This window comes from Drosophila yakuba, chromosome 3R (genome assembly GCF_016746365.2).
Source record: "Drosophila yakuba strain Tai18E2 chromosome 3R, Prin_Dyak_Tai18E2_2.1, whole genome shotgun sequence".
NCBI classification, from domain to species: Eukaryota; Metazoa; Arthropoda; class Insecta; order Diptera; family Drosophilidae; genus Drosophila; species Drosophila yakuba.
Genome location: NC_052530.2, coordinates 17249506 through 17268524, shown reverse-complemented (window position 1 = coordinate 17268524; position 19019 = coordinate 17249506). Strand labels below are relative to the sequence as shown.

The following is a 19019-nucleotide window of genomic DNA, read 5'->3' as shown; positions in this document are numbered from 1 at the left end:
GGAATTGAAAATGCGTTAGATAAGAAAGATGTTAGACAAGCTTCACGGAAAAAAGACGGCAGTTTGGCATAACTGCTCGAAGAAGGAGGAAAAGTTGGCGGATTGGCTTGCAGACAGAAGTTGGCAAATATTTTTGCACAAATACGAGTACAATAATACATAAAAAGAGTGGGAGATTGTCTATGGGCTTTTGGGATTTATCTATGGAAGTTCGGCAAGCGTCCAGAAGGTCGATTCAATTTCCGTTGCGATGAGATTAGCTGGAATGTGCAAAATTGATGTTTTGTCAAACTTAATTGGAAAATTGAGCATAAGAAATTTGAGGGGGCAAAATGGTATGAATATTTTTTAGTTCGCTCAAGAAGTTCGTTCATTGAGAAATTTTTATGGAATATTTCTTAAAAAAGTTAGTTGTGCATTTATGTACCGAGAACTACAGATTTTAGGGAGTGCATTGTACACTTTAAAGCACATTTTCAATATATAAAAGCAGCTTTAGAAAGAAGTATATAATGAACAGGTAAGTCAAAGTGCGATTGACATATCCCATTAATTTCAAAGTATTTCGGTATTTAGCCTTCGGCGCATCTAATTGGAAGGCCTTCAAATGGCTGCAACTTAAAAAGTTCAAATTAAAAATTCTCGAATCGTGTTCAATCGAGGAATCCCATCGCCCTGTCCGTGGACCCATTAGGCGTTCGCCATCCAGGCGGCTCAGGTGACTCCAATCCGACCCCTCTAATTTCCAACACTGCTCACTTTGTAGGCCACTCGAATGCAGGTGGCACTCGGAGACACAACAGACAGAGGTCCTACCGTGTGCCGTGTGCCGTGCACTTGCTATAAATAAACGCACACACAGGCACGTAGCAGGACTTCTTTGGTGGCAGGACACGGAAGCGGAAAACGCCCCCGAGGCGCGCATTAATTACGACTTCCGGTTGTAGCTGCTCGATGGTGGGAAAGGCGGTCGCAGGAAGCGGGGAAACGTCAGATAACAAAACAGAAAACGCCATTAAACCGATTGAATGACAGCCTGATCAAATGAGTGAATGAATGGATAGGGATAGGGAGCAGTTTGAGTTTGGCTTGAAATGTCACGTCTCATCAGCGTAGAAGAAAAAAAAACCAATCAGATAATATTGAATGAGGGGCTCCTGGCCACTGAGATATCAATTTGAGTAAATACTCGTATATGAGAAACGTTTTCGTAAGAGATGCTAACATTGAAGTAGCTTTTAAAATTAAAGACATGCCAGGCCAGAGATTTAGTTGAATTCAAAGAAAACCACTAATCAAATTTTACGATGTACATTTCAGGAATTGAACAATCTTTATAGGTCTCTTTGCCCACAGTGAACCACCTCGGAAAGCAAGAATGAGGAAACCAAATCGTGCAATCAATAAACAATGATACGGGCAGAGCAATTTCAATTCCATTCTATTCAGTGGATTCACCCATTGTTTACACGAAAAATTTGTTAACAAGTGTGAAGTGAAAAGCCGAAGATGGGGAAATTAGTCCAGAGGTGGATACATTTCCAAATGCCGCAAAGAGGTGGGTGAACAAAGGGATTATTGACTTGGGCCAAGTTTATTTTACGCCAAATGAGCTCAACCGCAAAATATCGATTTAAATCAATGTCCATCCAACTTCCCCTTTTTGCTTCTCTTTTTTTTCTTCTTTTTTCATGGGCTCCGGTCTGTTCTGCTCTGCCAAGTGGATTTGTCTACATCGTAGGGGGGGTTGGAAATGGAAAATGGACGGGGAAATGAGGGAAATGCGGGAAAACGGGGGACTGAGGCAGGTCACGGTGCCTTGCCTCCATGAATGGGAGCCCGTGCACATGGCTAAAAAACAAGGGGCAGCTTCTGGGCTGCCTGTGTCCCTTTATTTTTAGACATATCGACGTCTCAGCTATAAATATTATTTCTATTTTATTACACATTTTATTCCATGCGATGTTTTCGTTACTCTCCCGATTTTCGTTCAAAGCTCTCAAGCGCCAAACTCGTACGTACGTATTTTGTGGGCTAGGGCAACATATGGCCACATCACGTGCCAATCCATTTGAAAATCCCTTTCTCACAGCATGTCTGGTCATAACAAAGAAAATAAATTATATTACATCGGTGGAATGAAGGCACTGCCATGGGACATAACGTAAAGTGTGCATTAATGTATGCGCAGCGATCATAAAAGTGGAATCACAAAGTTTGTTTGATTCCAATAAAGTTGTCACAAAACAAAAGGCCCAAACAGCATCCCAAGTATATTAGATTTCATAAAAAGATTCTCGTTTGTAGAAGGGTCTGAAGATCGGTTCTTGGTATTTTCGAGATAAGCATCCAATTCTTTATGGAGCTGTCTGTTTGTATACGTGATATAATGCATGCATAATAATCATCATTGTTCACTTCTACATATTTATTGCACATGAATGGTAGTCCTTCCCAATAGACTTCCTTTCTGTACTAGCTTTGATGACACCATTAGTATGGTTACTTCACTGAATTTTAATGATCTCCTTTCATAATCCATCAAGATCTCTTGCTGCATCACACTCATAATCCTCCCCACGGTGGATGGCCATCCATCTTCACATTGGAACTCTTAGGAAATACGGGCCAAAACGAGATCACTTGTCTACTTGTCTACTTGTCTACGAAAACGAAAACGAGGCAGTGTCGGCAAGTTGAAGACCCCAGAAGGCCCTTAGACCCGCAAATAGACGAAACCAAAGGGAAAGGCGATGGAATGGGTTAGTTTGGGTTGGGTTGGGTTGGGCTCACTGGCGAAGTGAAGAGGCGTTGGCATTGCGTTGACGACCACGTTACTGACTGACTGACTGAATGACTAAGTGAGTGAATGACTGACTGAGTGACTGAGTGACTGAACGACGGAGTGATGGGTCATACACATATAACATATAGCATATAGCATATATACCGACCGATCCCACTGGAAAAATGAGATCTTGAAGAGCAAACGAAACACAAAACTCTGCCCGAAAGCAAGACATCAAGATTAAGCCGATTTCAACGGAATTCCATTTAGTGCTGGGTAAATAAATAACAAATACGGCAACACAACCAGCAACAGGAACTACAAGTGAAGTAAATTGAGTAAAAACAAGTTCAATACGAAATTAAGGTGAACTTCTCTTCTGTTCTCTTCTGTTCTCCTCTGTTTGGCAACGGAAAGTCGCGACTTGGAGTTCCAAAAGCCACCAGAGTGATAAAAAATCAATGTTTGAGCATTTCGTTTATTGCTTGATTCTGTTTTGGGGGAAATGCTTGTTGATTTTTGGGGGCGGAGGATGGGAGAATCTGAGAGTTGGGGGCGGTCACAGTTCGGCCCTTATCAACATTTGTCCAGGCGCGCAATAAACTCCAATCTATTGTGTTGGCCCAGGTTATTACTCTGTTCGCAATGGCCAAAGTACATTGCTGCGGATGGGTCGCGTTATTAGATATTACTTTTTATACGCCAATGGTAATGAAAGTGCAAATTTCTTGGGGTGCAATAAAGGAAATGTAAGTAAAGCAAAAAAACACATAATCATCATTACACGTGTTAAGTAACCAACTAAATGATGTGCTTATAATAAAACTATGTTAGAATTTATTTCATTTTTATACCATAAACTGAAAGTAAATTGAAAGTTCTTGATAAATATTGAGTGTAAACCATTTTATCTTAAACCCAATATCGTCTCATGCACCTACATACAAGTAAAACAGAACTTGAAAACTTATCCTTGTTACGAGTACCTACAAGTGCATATCTCAGGCTACTTAACCTTCTATCTGAATTTCCATCCATCGGACCATCGGACCATTGGACCATCGGGGACACTTGAACACCAGACACTGATGCCACCCAAATGGGCCAACCCCATTCAAGTGCCTTGACCCTTTTGGCCACCCAGGAAAAATGTCGGAATACAGAATTATAATAATCGTATATTGCCGCAATGCCATAAAAGTTGACCAACTTGGGGCGATTCCAGGCCGAGAGATATTCCATACATATAAATGAACTAATTTGGTTGACGCTTTTGGGCGGTTTTATGGACCGCAGTGCCGGCCATTTGCGGCCCAGCCCGAAAGTCCGAAAGCCCTGGGAATTTCTCATAGTGTAGGAGTGATGGCCGCACAAGACAGCAATAATGCGGGCCAAAAACAATTGTACTAAAACATAAATATACTTTATTAAATAAGGAAAATACAACCATAATTCTTTGGCTTTGGCTTTGGCTTCCATTTCGTCTTCTTTTCCCCACTCCCCAATATTTTGGGCCCCATCCTCTGCTGACGTTGTCTCTGCCCTCGTATAATTTTTGATTTTTTCTTTATTTTTTGTGGACTGGCGTCATGGTGGGCGTTTTGACAACCACGCGGCTAAATTCTGGCCTTACTTAACCAAAAATAATTATGTGGGATACGCCACCACTCACACCACTCAAAGCCAACTAAATTAAGCATATTTTAGCTATTTTTATAGTGAAATAATAATAATTTGGCTGCTTCTTGCCATTTGTTAATGGCTTTGAAATGAACAGCGAGCATACAGACAGCATACAGAAAAATATATCCAATGAAATTGCCAGAAGATTTATGGTAGCCAACGAAATGAATTTTCAAATAATGTTGGAATAATTACTTTACGAGTATACCACGTGAATTAAATTTGAATACTAAAAGTGCGCATTTGGGTAATTTTTCCTGGGTCTTCAACCTCCTCAGAACATCAAAGTACCCGCAATCCGCCAGAGTATCGACCATGATGAAAACTCTTTTGCGAAACGCTAACAACGATAACAGCTTCCACCTGCATGCCCCACCAACAAAGCCAAAGGCGATGTTGTTTCCTTCTTGTTTTAGTTTATCCACGACTTCTCCCCAACTATTTCAGCGACGTTTGTGTCTCGTTTTTGTTTTGTAATTTATTTATAAAATCTTTCCCCCTACACACAACCAGACCAAAAGTTGAGCAGAAGACGCACCCAAAAAAAGCAAAAAAAAAAGCGAAAAAAATAAACTGACACCGGAAGTTGTGGCTGCCTCATCTTTTGCTCGTCTGGGGGCTGCTTCCCAATCTGCATCTTTTGCTCTCATTCGGAAGCCAGACAAATGCTTTAGAGACAAATTACTTGATTTGCATATAGATACTCTCACCCGAAAAACCTCTCAGCATTGTCATCTTTTTTGTGCTTCTACACGCTCTTTATTCGCTTGATTCTTATTTTATGGAAATTTATCAAGAAATGCTCGGAGGTGGGAGTGTCGGGCGCAAATTTGACGCGCTGTGGAGCGCAGCAGGAGAATAATCAAGCGATGGAAAAACTCCCAGCTTACCAGCCCCTTTTTTTCCCAGCTGCGCTCCAGTGTCAGTTGGCCAAGTCGGCTTTACTTAAGACGGTCTCCATTCATTCATTAATGCCCAAAAGCGGCAGCGACGCGGGATAGACATCTGCGATACCCAGATACTTTTTATTACACGACTCCCGCTCCGCCGGCGAAAAACATTGCACCAGCGTAATCCCAATAAGACGTTAATTCGGGCTGACGGACTAGATGCCATTGCTGTAGCAGCAGCAGCGATTACAGCAGCACCAGCACCACCAGCACCACCAGCACCACAGTACACCAGTTCCACAGTACACCAGTTGCCAAGTTGCCAAGTTGCCCAGTAGCCCAGTAGCCCAAAGTTAAAGCCAACAACTGTCGCCTCGAATGCACAGTGCACAGTGGTCCAAGGTCGTTGGGGAAACGATACTGTCGACAGATTTAGGGTGAATGGATCAACAGATGGTTTATAGATTGCTCGCAATGATAGGTTTATGAAGAGGCCGACGAAGAATTGGGAATACTGATGATTGCTTGATGGGATCAACAGATGGGCGGCCAAATGAGGTGTTACATTTTATAAATATAAACTTAAATATTCTCTCAATTTTTTACACTTTAAGCAATGTTTTGTTTTCTATTTAGACTTTAAACTTAAGGGGCGACTCTTGGGTTTATAAATAAGAGTAATCACATGATTTGTTTAACAAATCGCTACAGCCCTTAAATATGTATTACCGCTAGTTGGCAAAAAGGTCATTTTAATTGTTTTCCTGATTATTAAAATGAGTTCTACTCCGCCACTCTAGCGTTATCAAGCCATTTTAACAGTTTAAATAATTAGTGGACATAATCAGACAAGTGGCCTTGAGTGGGTAATCAAAGAAAACTAGTTTCCACAGCTGAGGCATAATCCGAATGCGATGCCTGACTGATGCCCTTAACAGATTGAAATATAAGTAATGCCTGGCGCCATAAGGCTGACTAAGCGAACTTTTCCAGACCCACTTGCTATCAAGCGATGATCAGGTGTAATCCGATCGTTTATAAATAGTCTGGCGTAACATCGAAAACAATCTGCGCTGTTTGGAGCACTTAATCAGGCGGCAACATCAACCTGATTATGAGCAGGGTGCCATTACATAAACACCCCCGAATTGAAGGGGGGAAGTGGAGCAAAATGAGTTAATTTCCAGATCACTTTTCAACCAATGTGCAAGCCGAGCGAGCCTCTCGGTACAATCGTAAAAATGTAGGGAATTAAGTCAGCCAGTGACTGTGTGTAACAGTTAACTGAATTTGTCTCTTACCATCTCGTTTGAGCCCAAAGTTGCACAACCGTGGCGGGGAAAAGTGGTGGAAAATCGGACAATTGGGGGGGAAAAAGAGGCGGCAACGGGGATCAGATGAAAGTCTTACTCAATCCAAGTTGCAGTCAACTTGGGGCAAAAAGTAAAACTCAGTTTGAATGCAGCGCAACTAATTAGTTTTGAGGCTGCTTTTCTTGCTGCTGTAATCGCAGTGGGCCACAGACAGCGACAATTTTCCCACTGAATTTTCACTTTTTCTTTACCCGCGCGCCTTGGTTCGCTACGTGCCCGGCTAAAGAAATCAAAGAAAAACGAGTTAAACAAAAGAATTTATGAGCTACGAAAATCTTTTGGCCCCGATGGTGGGAAAAACGGGGGGAAAAATGGTAAAAATGTTGAAAATGGGAATGGATGGGAGTGGCAAGCAGTTCTATCTTTGTTATTTCTCCCATTGGCATCGTGGTTTTCCCAAACAAAATTTCCATAAAAGTACATGCTGGCAATCGTTGATTTAAAATATTTAAATTGCTTTGTCAAGCCAGATAAAGCACATACCCTTAAATCCAATGTGTACATACGCATATATTCATATATTCTTATTTAAGTTGTCTAAAAGATCTCAATTAATTCCTGCTTGGCGCACAAACTAAATGATTTACGCTCGGTCCAACAGAAACTCTTGGAGATTTATGATTTTCCACATGAAATATGGCGTTGGCAGTGCAGGATTTCTGTAAGCTAAAATATTGTTCTCCTTTTTAACCGAGCGAAAAAGCCAATGTAGGTTGTAAAATTAAAATTTATGGTATTATGGGTAACAGTTTAGCTGCAAATATTATACACAACTTATTGCTTTATTAAATTATAAAGTGGTAAAGCTACAAAGGTACAAATATAAAAATAACATCTAATTGATTTTAAATTGACTATTTAGAATGATGAAAAGATTCACTCAGAAGATATTAACCTTTTTGGAAACTCCGCAAAGATCAGGAAATTGAAGTGCTGAAATGGCAAATCAAAGTAATCGATGACCCTCCACAAGGGTATCAAATAGATGCCAAGTGCCTTTTACGATTATATTTTATTTGGATTTTATTTCGGATTTCTTTGTCGCGACTCTGGCCCGCTGAAATTCAAAATCATGGCCATGGCTCCTAGCATGCGATTTCACGTTTTTCGTTATTTTTTTTTTGTACGTCTTTCGGTCTTTTAGCCACACACAAGCAGAAAACACAACAATCACAAACACTCCGAGCGAGAGACACGCAAATAAATAAATAAACATGGCTGAATAAATGAATATTAAATGGCCAAAAGCTTTGACCAAAAACGAAAAAAGTGTGGAGGCAAATAAATACAAGTAATAATGGGACGAGAATAAACAAAAACGATATTCGATACGCAAATGGCAGCCTAGTGTTTAAATGTTTGCCTGTCTTATCAGTTTCTTTTTTTTGTGTGTGCGTTTTTGCATTTGTTTATTAGAAATCCGAAGCGGAAACTCGAAGCCTAGGCGCATGCATCCGTTGAATGCGTCAAAGAAATTTCGAATTTTGATGGACGACAACAAAAGATTGGCCGCCGACGTCATTCAGCAAATATTTCAAAGCTTCAATCCGAACTTCGGGCTTGCCGTTGATTTTTTTTCTAATGCCTTTGCCTCCCACGTACGCCGGCCAACAACAAAAAGAACAGCGGCTAAAGATACAACTGCGTTAGATACTTCTACACACACACACACACACACATTGTACACACATACACTTATTCAAGCGAGAGCGACGAAACCGCGAGAGCGGAAGCAACAACTTCGACAGCATAGACCGAGGAGGGGCGTGGCGGGGGCGGACGCCGGGGGCGGTGTGCGGTGTGCGAAAGGGGGAGTGACAAGCTTTTGCGGTTTTTAGTTACACCGACCTCAGCTTGTTCGCCGCTACAGTGGGGCAAATCGAAACAAAACCCACACAAACTATTGAGTGTGCTAAGCAATAACTTAAAAGTATGAACTATAATTATACTAAATACGGTATTGAAAACAAATTCTTCTAGTTAAATGCTTAACATATTATTACTGTTTAGAATACAAATGTTTCTTACGTATACGTAATATATGCAACAAATATCCAAGATTACAGACTAGAAAATAAATCCTATAATTTTAATAGGGTTACATAAAATATATAATGAGCCCAAGATGAAAAGCGATAATTAGAAGATTACTGGTCGTTATACAATTTATCACCAGGTATCAATATATCCCCAGCATCGTCCATCATTTTGTGATACTAATTATGGCCTCTCAGCATTCCAATCAGCATCACTTTTGCTCCACTGCCTTGCGCTATTGTCATTTACTTTGCGGCAAGCAATTACATGCGACAAGCCGAGCGGCAGTTGTTTGTTGTTGTTTCAGCTGTTGCCGTTGTTGTTGTTGTTGGTGTTGCTGTTGCTGCCGTTGATATTTGATGTTTGCAGCTTATGGTGTTTGTAGGCGTGGCCCAGTTAATTGTTGCTGTTGTAGCTGCTGTCGCAGTTCGCCACATTTGGCCGAGAAAATTGATGTCAAGCCGACTTCTTTCTGGGCCCTAGCGCGAAAACATGCGTAAAAGTAGCTGCAAAAAGACAGCTCTAGTGTCTGCCCGCCCCGCACCTATCCCCTACCCCTTCCACTCCTCGTATACTTAATGGTTGGTGAAATTGAAATGCCTGCGCAGCAAACATGCACAAACTTTTTCGGCCACCAAAGGGGTGTAGTTTGGTCGAGCAGACCTCAACATGGAATAATATTTTTGGCCATCAACAGCTTGAGTACTCCCTGGGTATAATTGATGCTGATTTTTAGAAGAGAATAATATTAAAGCTTTCATTTCATAAAGTCTAGTACTAAACTCTTTACGAAACGGATCAATAATATTCTCATAAGATATTCTGTGGTATATTTTCCGTTCTGGCCGAAATCAAAGTGTTAATTTGGTTCCATTCATTTCATTTGGTGGAAAAGGGCGCCACCCAACTGTGGGTGGATGGGGGAAAAGTGCGGGAAAAGTGCTGGGAAAGGGAGGGAGCGAGACGGCCTGCGTTTAACAGCGGCGTTGACAGCAGCATTGGGCGCTTGGCATCTGTCAAACGTGTCATACGCAAAATAGCTTAACTGTCATAAAAACAACAAGTGCGTCAGGCACCGGAGATCGTAAAACGCTTTATTACAATACCCCGCAAAGAGGGGGTTACGCGTACGGCAAATGTGCGGCGACGTTTATGTCTCACAAGTGGTTGCTGGAGAAGGGGAGGGAAGGGACGGGCAGGGGGCTGAGTGGGCGAAAGGTAAACACTCGAAATTACCGTTGAACAGGAATTTCTTGGGCGCTGTTTGTTGATTTACATAATGTTTATCTTTTATGTTTTACCCGATTTGTTTGATTTATTTATGAACTGACCCCAAAACCGACAAGCTTCTGATTTTTGAGCTGCTCTTCATTTAATTAGTTCTTACACAATATGGTTATTAATATAATGATCTTTTACCTTTCGGACTTATAAAAAGTGCTAGCTAAAACACTCATATCAGGTATTACAAATATACAAATTACAAATATTACGTAAATATACAGTTTGCACTACAAAATCAACCGTAATTGAGTTTAATTAAACATTGCGTCTATTTATTTTAATTTACATTTTTATTTTCTTCCGGTTATACGTTATTTGATTCCCTTATGGCTATGCATTATTATTTACCTGATTTATTTATTAAGTATCCTTCCCACTCTCTTTCTTTCCCCTCCCCCATTTCTTCGTTTCTCTTCGTTTCCTTTCACCCTTTACCGCTGCTTTATCTTCCTCTTCTTCTGGTCAGAACGCCAACGCCTCGCACACATACACACGGCCATAGTTTTTTGCCCCATGCACACGGCCCTGTGTGTGTGTGAGCGTTGGGGGTTTTAATAATAGCGCACACACACATTATAAAAGCTCCCGCTGGAGCAGAGAAATGTTGCACTAAAAACTTCGGCGCCCGCACTTCTGGCAAATATCAAACAGCAGGCAGAAATCACAAAAGCAAATATAAAACTTTCTTGCCAACACACACACTCTCACATTTCGCTTCCCCTTTCAGAGAGAGAGAGAGTTTGTGGGTGGAAGAAAGGGCTTAGGAGAGAGGGGGCGAGGCGGTACTGCCACAATAATACTCTTGTTGTCTGCGGCAACAGTTATGAAAAGTGCGGAAAAGAGAGGGAGACGTATAAAAAACAGGAAGTTTGTTGACTTTTTTTTTCAATTAACACAAACGACGAGAAAGAGAGATAGAACACTTCTCTGCTGGGGGAATTGTAGAATTTATGGGCTTTTTCACTATGTAAACAAATGCTTATACAACAGCCCCCTATGCGGTTTATTAAATATGATTTTTTTTAAATTTTGCTTTTGCTGTTTTGTGTAAGTTATTCGTGTATTTGTTTAATTTAACTCTTGACAATTTGTCGTTGTTTATGTACATTTTATACTTCTTTATTTTATAAATTTACTTTGAGTTTGAATGCTGTTTAATATTATTTTTTTGCTACTAAAACATTATATTTGTACATGCATTTAATAATTTTCACACAAATTGCATTTATTTTGTTTTTATTACTTGACGAAAAGATGACAAAACCACAACAAAAAAGCAAATCAAATCACACGCACACACCTGCAACTAACACCCACCCGCACACATACACATATGAGCATAGCGTACCTCTCACAACAACAATTAGTTTGCACCAAAATGCACTGGACGTCGCTGCCGCTGCGCTGCTACTGCTCCGCTGCGTCGCTGCTACTGCGCTGTCGCCGCCAAACCCGAGACGTTGTAGTTGCTTTTGGGGCTGTTTTACTTTTGTATTTGCAAACACACAAAAACACAGAAGCACACGCACACACACTCGAGCTCACTTGGCGGCGCCGCTTTCTTTACACTTTTATCAAGCAAACTTTTTTCAAAAGCACACAGAAAGGCAAAAACGCCCGCTCTCTGCTATACCGCTATTTCCGAATTCCAGTTTGAATCCGATTCGACGACCGTCCCGCTCGCGATGCAAAAACAAAATGAGACTGGCGACAACAGCTGGAGCAGCCCCCAGTCGTTATCGACTTATCGGCAAAGCATACCTGTTATCAAACGGAAGAGAGCAACACAAGAGAGAGCGTGAGCTGGTCAGTTGACAGAAGTCTGTTCAGGGTGTGTGCATTTGCTAAATTGGGAGTGTGTACTAGCTATTTATCGAAATTTGAATTCGAAACGGGTATTATCGGACAAGTTTAGAAGCAATAGTTGTGACGTATTATCTTGAAAGTTTAACTTTGTTTATTTAGGTAGAAAAAAGTACGATTTGATTCACTTCTAGTAGCTAGTAGCACTTCTTATTGCACCAATCCCAGATACAGCCGTCCCTCGCATTGCAGCCAAATTCGCCAGGATAAGTAGCACAAAAGTCCTCGGTATTCATGAAGGTGCAGCTTCCATTGGGGCAGTAGTAGCTGTAGCAGCCCGGTGAGCACTTATCCCGCTGATGATCCTTGCAGCCAGAACAATCCAAAGCGTCTGGGGAAACGCAAAAGAGTATTAATGATTCAAACATGCTTTTAATCCCACATGGGAATTAAGGCTCACCGCTCTCCTTGCAATCCGGCGTACTGCATGCCATAAGGGGCGGATTGGGCGGCATTACTACCCGCTTCTGGTTCTCGTCATATACGATCTTCGGTGGCTTGAGATATACTACTGGGGCCTTACACACTCTGGCATCGCAGAACTTCTTTTCCCTGCTGGAGCACACCCAATTGGGGGCGTAGTTGATGCAGATGCGGGGGCTCTTCACAAAACAGCATTCCGGTGGAGGGCTACGGCCTGGAAACACTTCATCGATCACAGACTGCTCCGTAGTTGGTCTTAGACTGGGATATATCCAGGGTCGTCTGGTTGTTGGTGGGGCCACAATGTTATCTGGGACATTTGCAGGTGTACTATAATCGTAGGTCTTGTCTTTATCGGGATCATATGGTGCAGATGTAATGTACTCCACACGATTTATGTTTTCGCTGGTCACCGAGTACTTGTGCTCATTGTGGATCACATTGCCAATCTCAAGGATTGTCGTGATATATCCCGGTTCCTGGCAGCGTTTTTGGTACCACACGGTTCCCGCTGGGCACGCCGATGAAATGCACCGCCCAGCGTAATATTCACCCTCCGAACAGACGATTTTCCTGCACTGCGCGTCGAAGAAAATCGATCCCGGTGGACAGCGAGTAAGCTCTGCAATAACGGGAGGAGGAATTGGAGGGGGCTCAGGGGTTGTCGTTGTTGTTGTTGTAGTAGTTGGTTCCGTTGTTGTTGTGGTTGTTGTAGTAGTAGTTGGTTCCGTTGTTGTTGTGGTTGTTGTAGTAGTAGTTGGTTCCGTTGTTGTTGTGGTTGTTGTAGTAATTGGTTCCGTTGTTGTTGTTGTAGTAGTAGTTGGTTCCGTTGTTGTTGTTGTAGTAGTTGGTTCCGTTGTTGTTGTGGTTGTTGTAGTAGTTGGTTCCGTTGTAGTTGTAGTGGTTGGTTCCGTTGTTGTCGTTGTGGGCTCTGTTGTGGTTGATGTGGTAGTTGTAGTGGATTCAAACGGACACGGCTTAGGATTCGTCAGATAGCACAGACCGTCAACGTTTAGAAAGTACCCTAAAACAAACCATATAGCGAAATTGTAATTTCAATATTTAAAGGTTTAACAGTTTCCATTAAGCTACCAGGAGTAACTTAACGATTATTACCAGGCTGGCACTTTTTGTTTGTCTGGGGAAGACACGATCCATCCGTTTGCAAGTGATATCCTAATGAGCAAAAAAGAACAGAAAGGGTATATAATAGAACCATAATATAATCCTTTAATGATTTGTATGTATAATAAATCTATTGATGCGTTCTAAAGGAATTTGTTTTTGTATGGCTGTCAAGTTATTTTTTCTCAGTTTAGCTTGGCAATTTATCATTTTATCGTGGACAACATCGTCTATCAGAGCAGTTAATTCGATTAATGTTGGAAACAGTCAAGGAAAATTGGACGTCCAGTTGTGACAGTCAGATGCCAGAAATCATATGCCACAAGATAATCTTTCAGATAAATAAAACTCATGTCAATCGATTAATCCATCGTTGTTTCATTGCAATTTAAAGTTGTACACCTCTAAAAAAAACACCCTATAGTTTGACAAATTGTTTTTCGTATACTTTTAAAAATTATCAATGTTTTCAGTTTCATTGATTAGTTTCAGTAACACTCGTAGTCATAACGAGCTGCTGATTAAATTGGGCACCAGTTCGTATACATAATTTTTTGTAATACAACGCGATTAATGATTTGTCAGATTTCTTACCTGATGGACAAACGGAAGAGCTGTAGCACATGCCGTTGATATATTGATATCCCGGCGGACATGTCGGATCCTACAGGAAAATAATAGGCATAAGAATAGGCACCACTCATCACATTAAGCCACATTCAATTACCGAGTTGTCTGCTTGAGCATTTCTGCGGAATACAAGGGTGATCAGGCAGGCGACCAGAGCCCATCCCAATGATTTCGCAAGCATGCTGCTTAAGTTCCTGATATTCAGAAGTGTATCTCCCGGATCTGAGACACAGATTCGCGAAGCACCGCGTTCCGCACTTTAAAAGAGACTAATCGAAGCGCCGAACCGATCCGGCGATTAGCTCACTGGGATGGTTTTGAATGGGAAGCATAATTGCTGGCGCTGCGATAACCTTCTCCAGATAACAGTGAAGGTCGCTTGGGCTACGGCTTCGGCTTCAGCTGTTCCTGATCCGTAATCGGTGAGCCGGGCTCAGTTCAAATCGGAATGTCTGATCGCAAAGAGTGTACCTGGTTGCGGCGGCTGCTGCTGCTAATCTGCCTTGGACTATTTCCAGCGAGGGCTATCACCAGTTCTGTACCAAATCCCTGCCCAAGCAGTAAGTTCGACTTAGAAGCGGTTACCATTCCACTGATGACATCTTTGAAATCCCAGGTCAGGTGAATGTCTACGGCGCTTGCAACCCCACTATAAACGTGATCGTGTATAATTACCAGTGCGGAGGTCAAACGGGAATTGTATGCAATCCATCCAATCCAGTGACTACCGTTGTTCCTGGTACTCCCGGTTGCCCCAACACTCCTCAATATCCTATAGTGGTTCCTAGTACTCCAGGCTGTCCAAATACTCCTCAAAATCCCACAGTGGTTCCCAATACTCCAGGCTGTCCAAATACTCCTCAATATCCTACGGTGGTTCCTAGTACTCCAGGCTGTCCAAATACTCCTCAAAATCCTACAGTGGTTCCCAGTACTCCAAGCTATCCCAACACTCCCCAAAATCCTATAGTGGTTCCGGTTGTTCCTGGTACTCCAGGTTGCCCCAACTCTCCTCAAAATCCTATAGTGGTTCCTAGTACTCCAGGCTGTCCAAATACTCCTCAAAATCCTACAGTGGTTCCTAGTACTCCAGGTTGCCCCAACTCTCCTCAAAATCCTATAGTGGTTCCTAGTACTCCAGGCTGTCCAAATACTGCTCAGAATCCTACAGTGGTTCCTAGTACTCCAGGGTGTCCAAACACTCCTCAAAATCCTATAGTGGTTCCGGTTGTTCCTAGTACTCCCGGTTGCCCCAACACTACTCAAAATCCTACAGTGGTTCCTAGTACTCCAGGCTGTCCAAATACTCCTCAGAATCCTACAGTGGTTCCTAGTACTCCAGGCTGTCCAAATACTCCTCAATATCCCACAGTGGTTCCCAGTACTCCAAGCTATCCCAACACTCCCCAAAATCCTATAGTGGTTCCGGTTGTTCCTGGTACTCCCGGTTGCCCGAACACTCCTCAATATCCTACAGTGGTTCCGGAAAACCCAGTTACAGTTGCTCCCAGTTACAATGCTAGCACAACACCTCAACCCACAACCACTCCCCCAAGTGTTACTGAACAACCAGCTCCTGCACCACAACCAGAACCAACCCCCTATCCAGCACCACCGCCACAAATCACCACCACAAATCTTCCGACCCCAATCCCAGACACTACGCCACCCCCACCGGCTCCCATTATGCGATGTCCAGAGGGAACCATCTTGGTGAAAGGTGTCTGCCGTCTACTTTTCTGCGGAGAAGGTGCCTTGTACTCCGAAGGTCGCTGCATACGGACGCGCTGTCCGGCCGGATATGTTTGGACGGGAATCCGGTGCTCGAGACCACAGCCATTGGAGCTCGGTAACATCCACATAGAGAACACTATTCACCAACTGCCTGGAGCTCTGCCCCACCTGGTCACAAACAATGTTAACAACGTCAAGGTAAATGCCTCAATCGCAATCCCAGGACCAGACTCTGAGGAAGAAGAGGATCAGGAGGAAGTGCTGGCGCCGCAGCCGCCTTCAGGGCCCTGCTGCAAGGTATTCGCTCCTCGGGTCTGCACCAACCAGATGGATCAGGTGGGGTACAAGTGCTTCAGCAGGAGCCAGCAGCAGTGCGGTTCCTTCTGCAGTGCCAACAAGGTGGTGCTCACTCCGCCAGCAGTTACCATCTGGACGCAGGCCAACAACCAGATGCTGGTCGTCCCTCCCAACTGGGCAGCTCAGGGCTGCCACTCCAGCTATGGCGCATGTCAGCAGCCTCAGAGTGAGTATCAATACTAAACCCATTGCTTATAGTAGCTAATTTCCTCTGGTTCTCCACTTTAGACTTCTACGACTGCAGTGGCTGTGCGTTGGGTGAGTTTTCGACCTGCTCCTCGTACTGCTACTCCTACAAGTGCAGCACCCACAACTGTGCCTACTATGACCAGGCCCAGTACTGCTCCCAATACGCTGGTCAAATCGGATGCCGGCCGGAAGATGGATGGGTTCCGAGCGCATAACACTGGACAGGGGAAAATTATGTAAATGAATTTTAAGAATGCCTCCAAGAAATGCTTATCGTTATGCAATTAAGGCACTCCCAGTAAATGATTAAAGAAATGCCACTTCTAATAATAATCTTTTTTTATAATCACATAAACATCAGCCCATTCGACACCTAAATTCTCTCACAATTCCGGTTGACTTGAAACTATTTTGTAGATAATAGTTTCATGACTTGACGTCACAGGGCAAAGTATCGATATGAAGCAGTGCGTCATATCCCAATATTCCGAGCGCCAAGACAGCACAATGCTGAACTTAAGTGTGTGGAATGCGGATGTACTTGTATCTATGTAGATATAGGACTAAGACTTAAAGGGAGTTACCATATGCTGAGTACGTTGGCAACGCACGGTGGAGTGCGAAATCCTTATCAGTCTCATAGTAATCTGTTTGATAATCGTTCGCATGGCCTATAATTATGGTGCAGCTGGGTGAACCATGAAATGGCGAGTGATTTGGCGGGCAATTGAGTGAAAGCTTCGCCAGCAATCAATTCCTTGATAGTGTTATCTAAACTTATCTTCGAAGGTGGGTTCGAGGTGGGTAAGTGGTGCCAACCACTGCATTTAGCACTCAACTTTCCGCAACAGCAGACGCCGAAGCAAACTGGCAGCAAACCGAAGAGGCAATCAATCCCTCGATAATGCCACATTCCAAGGTGAGTAATAATTTACCGGTATCACGCTTTGCTCCCAGTGATTGTTATGAAATTTGGCGATAGTAGTAAATTAAGAGTAGAAGGAATGCTATATACATATATTGAAATACAGCGATGAAGTCATTTTGTCGTGTGTTTGGCTTTAACAAGACCTGGCTCTTAAAAAAATACTCTTTCAAATACTCTAATTGTGTTCTTAACCATTTTCGCAGCTGCAACTTCTAGTGGTTTGTGGGCTACTCCACCTGCTGAGCTTTGGCGCCACCGCCGAGGATCAGCTTAAGAACAACACAATAGTGGTACACACTCCTCTCCAGAACTACGAGCAGCCCACTCTCCGGGACTACGAAGAATGCCAGACGAACCGGGACAATTGCATCAACGTTTGCGATGGCCAACAGAAGTGCGAGGACGAGTGTCCTGTGTGCCCTGAGCTGTACGACAAGCCGCTGATGGTTCAGGGCATAAACGACACAGACATAGTGGCACCTCCGCAGACGCCTATTAATACGACCAACATTATTCGGCTGAACAACGAAATCAACAATATAATCGAGCACCAGATCCAGAATCGCAATGAGGTCAATGTGCAGGTGCAGCAGAATGTCTCGCAGGTGGGAGGACGCTTCGGACTGGGATACACTGACAAGGGATCCTGCTGCTATGTGGTGCGTTTGGATCGCGAATGTGAGAAGCAGGGTGGTCGCGACTGCAGAGAGAAAAACCGACAGCGTGTCTGTGGCGAAAAGTGTCAGGCCCGAGTTATGTTGGCCAAGAGAGTGGTGCAATGCGACGCCGAGGACTCCGACAAGTGCCACGAGACCCTCGAATATGTGCCCCGTCGGAGGAGAAACCACCACAGGCAGTCCACCGAAGCTGCACCGTGTCAATACTTTGGCAACAGTTGGCCTTACTTCACTTGCCAGCCAAATCCAGGCCAAAATGGAGACTTCGGTCAGCCGGCGAGGGTGAAACGCTCTACTTGCCAGCAGTGTCTCAATTATCCCTACGGATACGTTCTGCAGAATGGCCTGCCCGCTCAGTGTGCAGGCTGCTTCCAGGGATACGGAGCTCCACTCATGTATAATCCGCCTTGGATGTACAATCCCTATGTGGCATATCCACCCTTTAACAATTTTCCGGCCATGAACAACAATAACTATGGAAACAAGGACGAAACCAATGTGGACACCAATGAAGAGACCCACGCAGGTTCAGGTGATGGATGGATTTTATGTGACAACCTCGAAAAATGCCTAGGCGCGGAGGACTCCAAGGGCTCTCAGCAGGGGTCACCTGGACATCTGGAACAGTCACCAGTCGATGAGGGGGACTGGGACGACTACAACGTTCCAGTCCAGCGAAGGAGACGCCGTCAAAGCCGCCGCCACTTTGTGCGATCAGCTTACAGCAAACGCAATAGCAAAAACCACTGATCGATGCCAGATAAAGCCACAAACTCTTGAGATTTTCTGCAAGCCCTTTGCTTCAGCATCTATAAGTATTTTTCAGTAACCAAAACGTAGAATTCTTCATGTAACTACTACTACTTAACTCGCCATTTCTGTACATGTTTTACCGAATAAAAATGCTTTTGCAAACTTAATACACAACTAAGTGATTCCCTTCTTTGGATTCCAAAGTATTGATAAGAAGTTCTAATTTCAAGGCAGCCTTACAAACATACATACATACACATCGTATATACTACGTATTAACATACT

The 19019-nt window shown here is 43.3% G+C and overlaps 4 protein-coding genes across 7 annotated transcripts in view; 2 read left to right on the top strand and 2 right to left on the bottom strand.

Moving 5' to 3' along the window:
* The window catches only part of LOC6537245, a 29290-nt gene extending 17535 nt beyond the window's left edge, over positions 1-11755 (bottom strand). For all 3 annotated transcript variants that reach the window (XM_015192739.3, XM_039376394.2, XM_002097767.4), the window contains exon 1: positions 11404-11755. The gene's annotated coding sequence lies outside the window, so the exon portion shown is untranslated. The remainder of the gene's footprint in view (positions 1-11403) is intronic.
* Positions 11756-11989: 234 nt separating this feature from the next.
* On the bottom strand, positions 11990-14375 carry LOC6537243 (mucin-2). The gene is made up of 6 exons (XM_002097765.4): positions 14194-14375; positions 14061-14130; positions 13458-13517; positions 13105-13365; positions 12319-12981; positions 11990-12249 (listed from the first exon to the last, which is right to left on the bottom strand). Exons 1-6 carry the CDS (start codon positions 14275-14277, stop codon positions 12056-12058), a joined length of 1332 nt encoding a protein of 443 aa, XP_002097801.2. The 5' UTR covers positions 14278-14375; the 3' UTR covers positions 11990-12055.
* An 88-nt stretch (positions 14376-14463) lies between these two features.
* Positions 14464-16706, top strand: LOC6537242 (mucin-2). 2 transcript variants are annotated; one of them, XM_015192738.3, is made up of 4 exons: positions 14464-14656; positions 14713-15093; positions 15190-16353; positions 16416-16706. In XM_015192738.3, the coding sequence occupies exons 1-4, from the start codon at positions 14545-14547 to the stop codon at positions 16589-16591; spliced, it is 1833 nt and encodes a 610-aa protein (XP_015048224.1). In that variant the 5' UTR covers positions 14464-14544; the 3' UTR covers positions 16592-16706. The 2 variants fall into 2 exon arrangements, with proteins under 2 accessions (XP_015048224.1, XP_002097800.1); XM_002097764.4 differs by having other exon boundaries at positions 14467-14656; positions 14713-16353.
* A 486-nt stretch (positions 16707-17192) lies between these two features.
* Positions 17193-18912, top strand: LOC6537241. Its single transcript, XM_002097763.3, has 2 exons — positions 17193-17295; positions 17508-18912. The coding sequence occupies exons 1-2, from the start codon at positions 17281-17283 to the stop codon at positions 18729-18731; spliced, it is 1239 nt and encodes a 412-aa protein (XP_002097799.1). The 5' UTR covers positions 17193-17280; the 3' UTR covers positions 18732-18912.
* Positions 18913-19019: the final 107 nt, after the last annotated feature.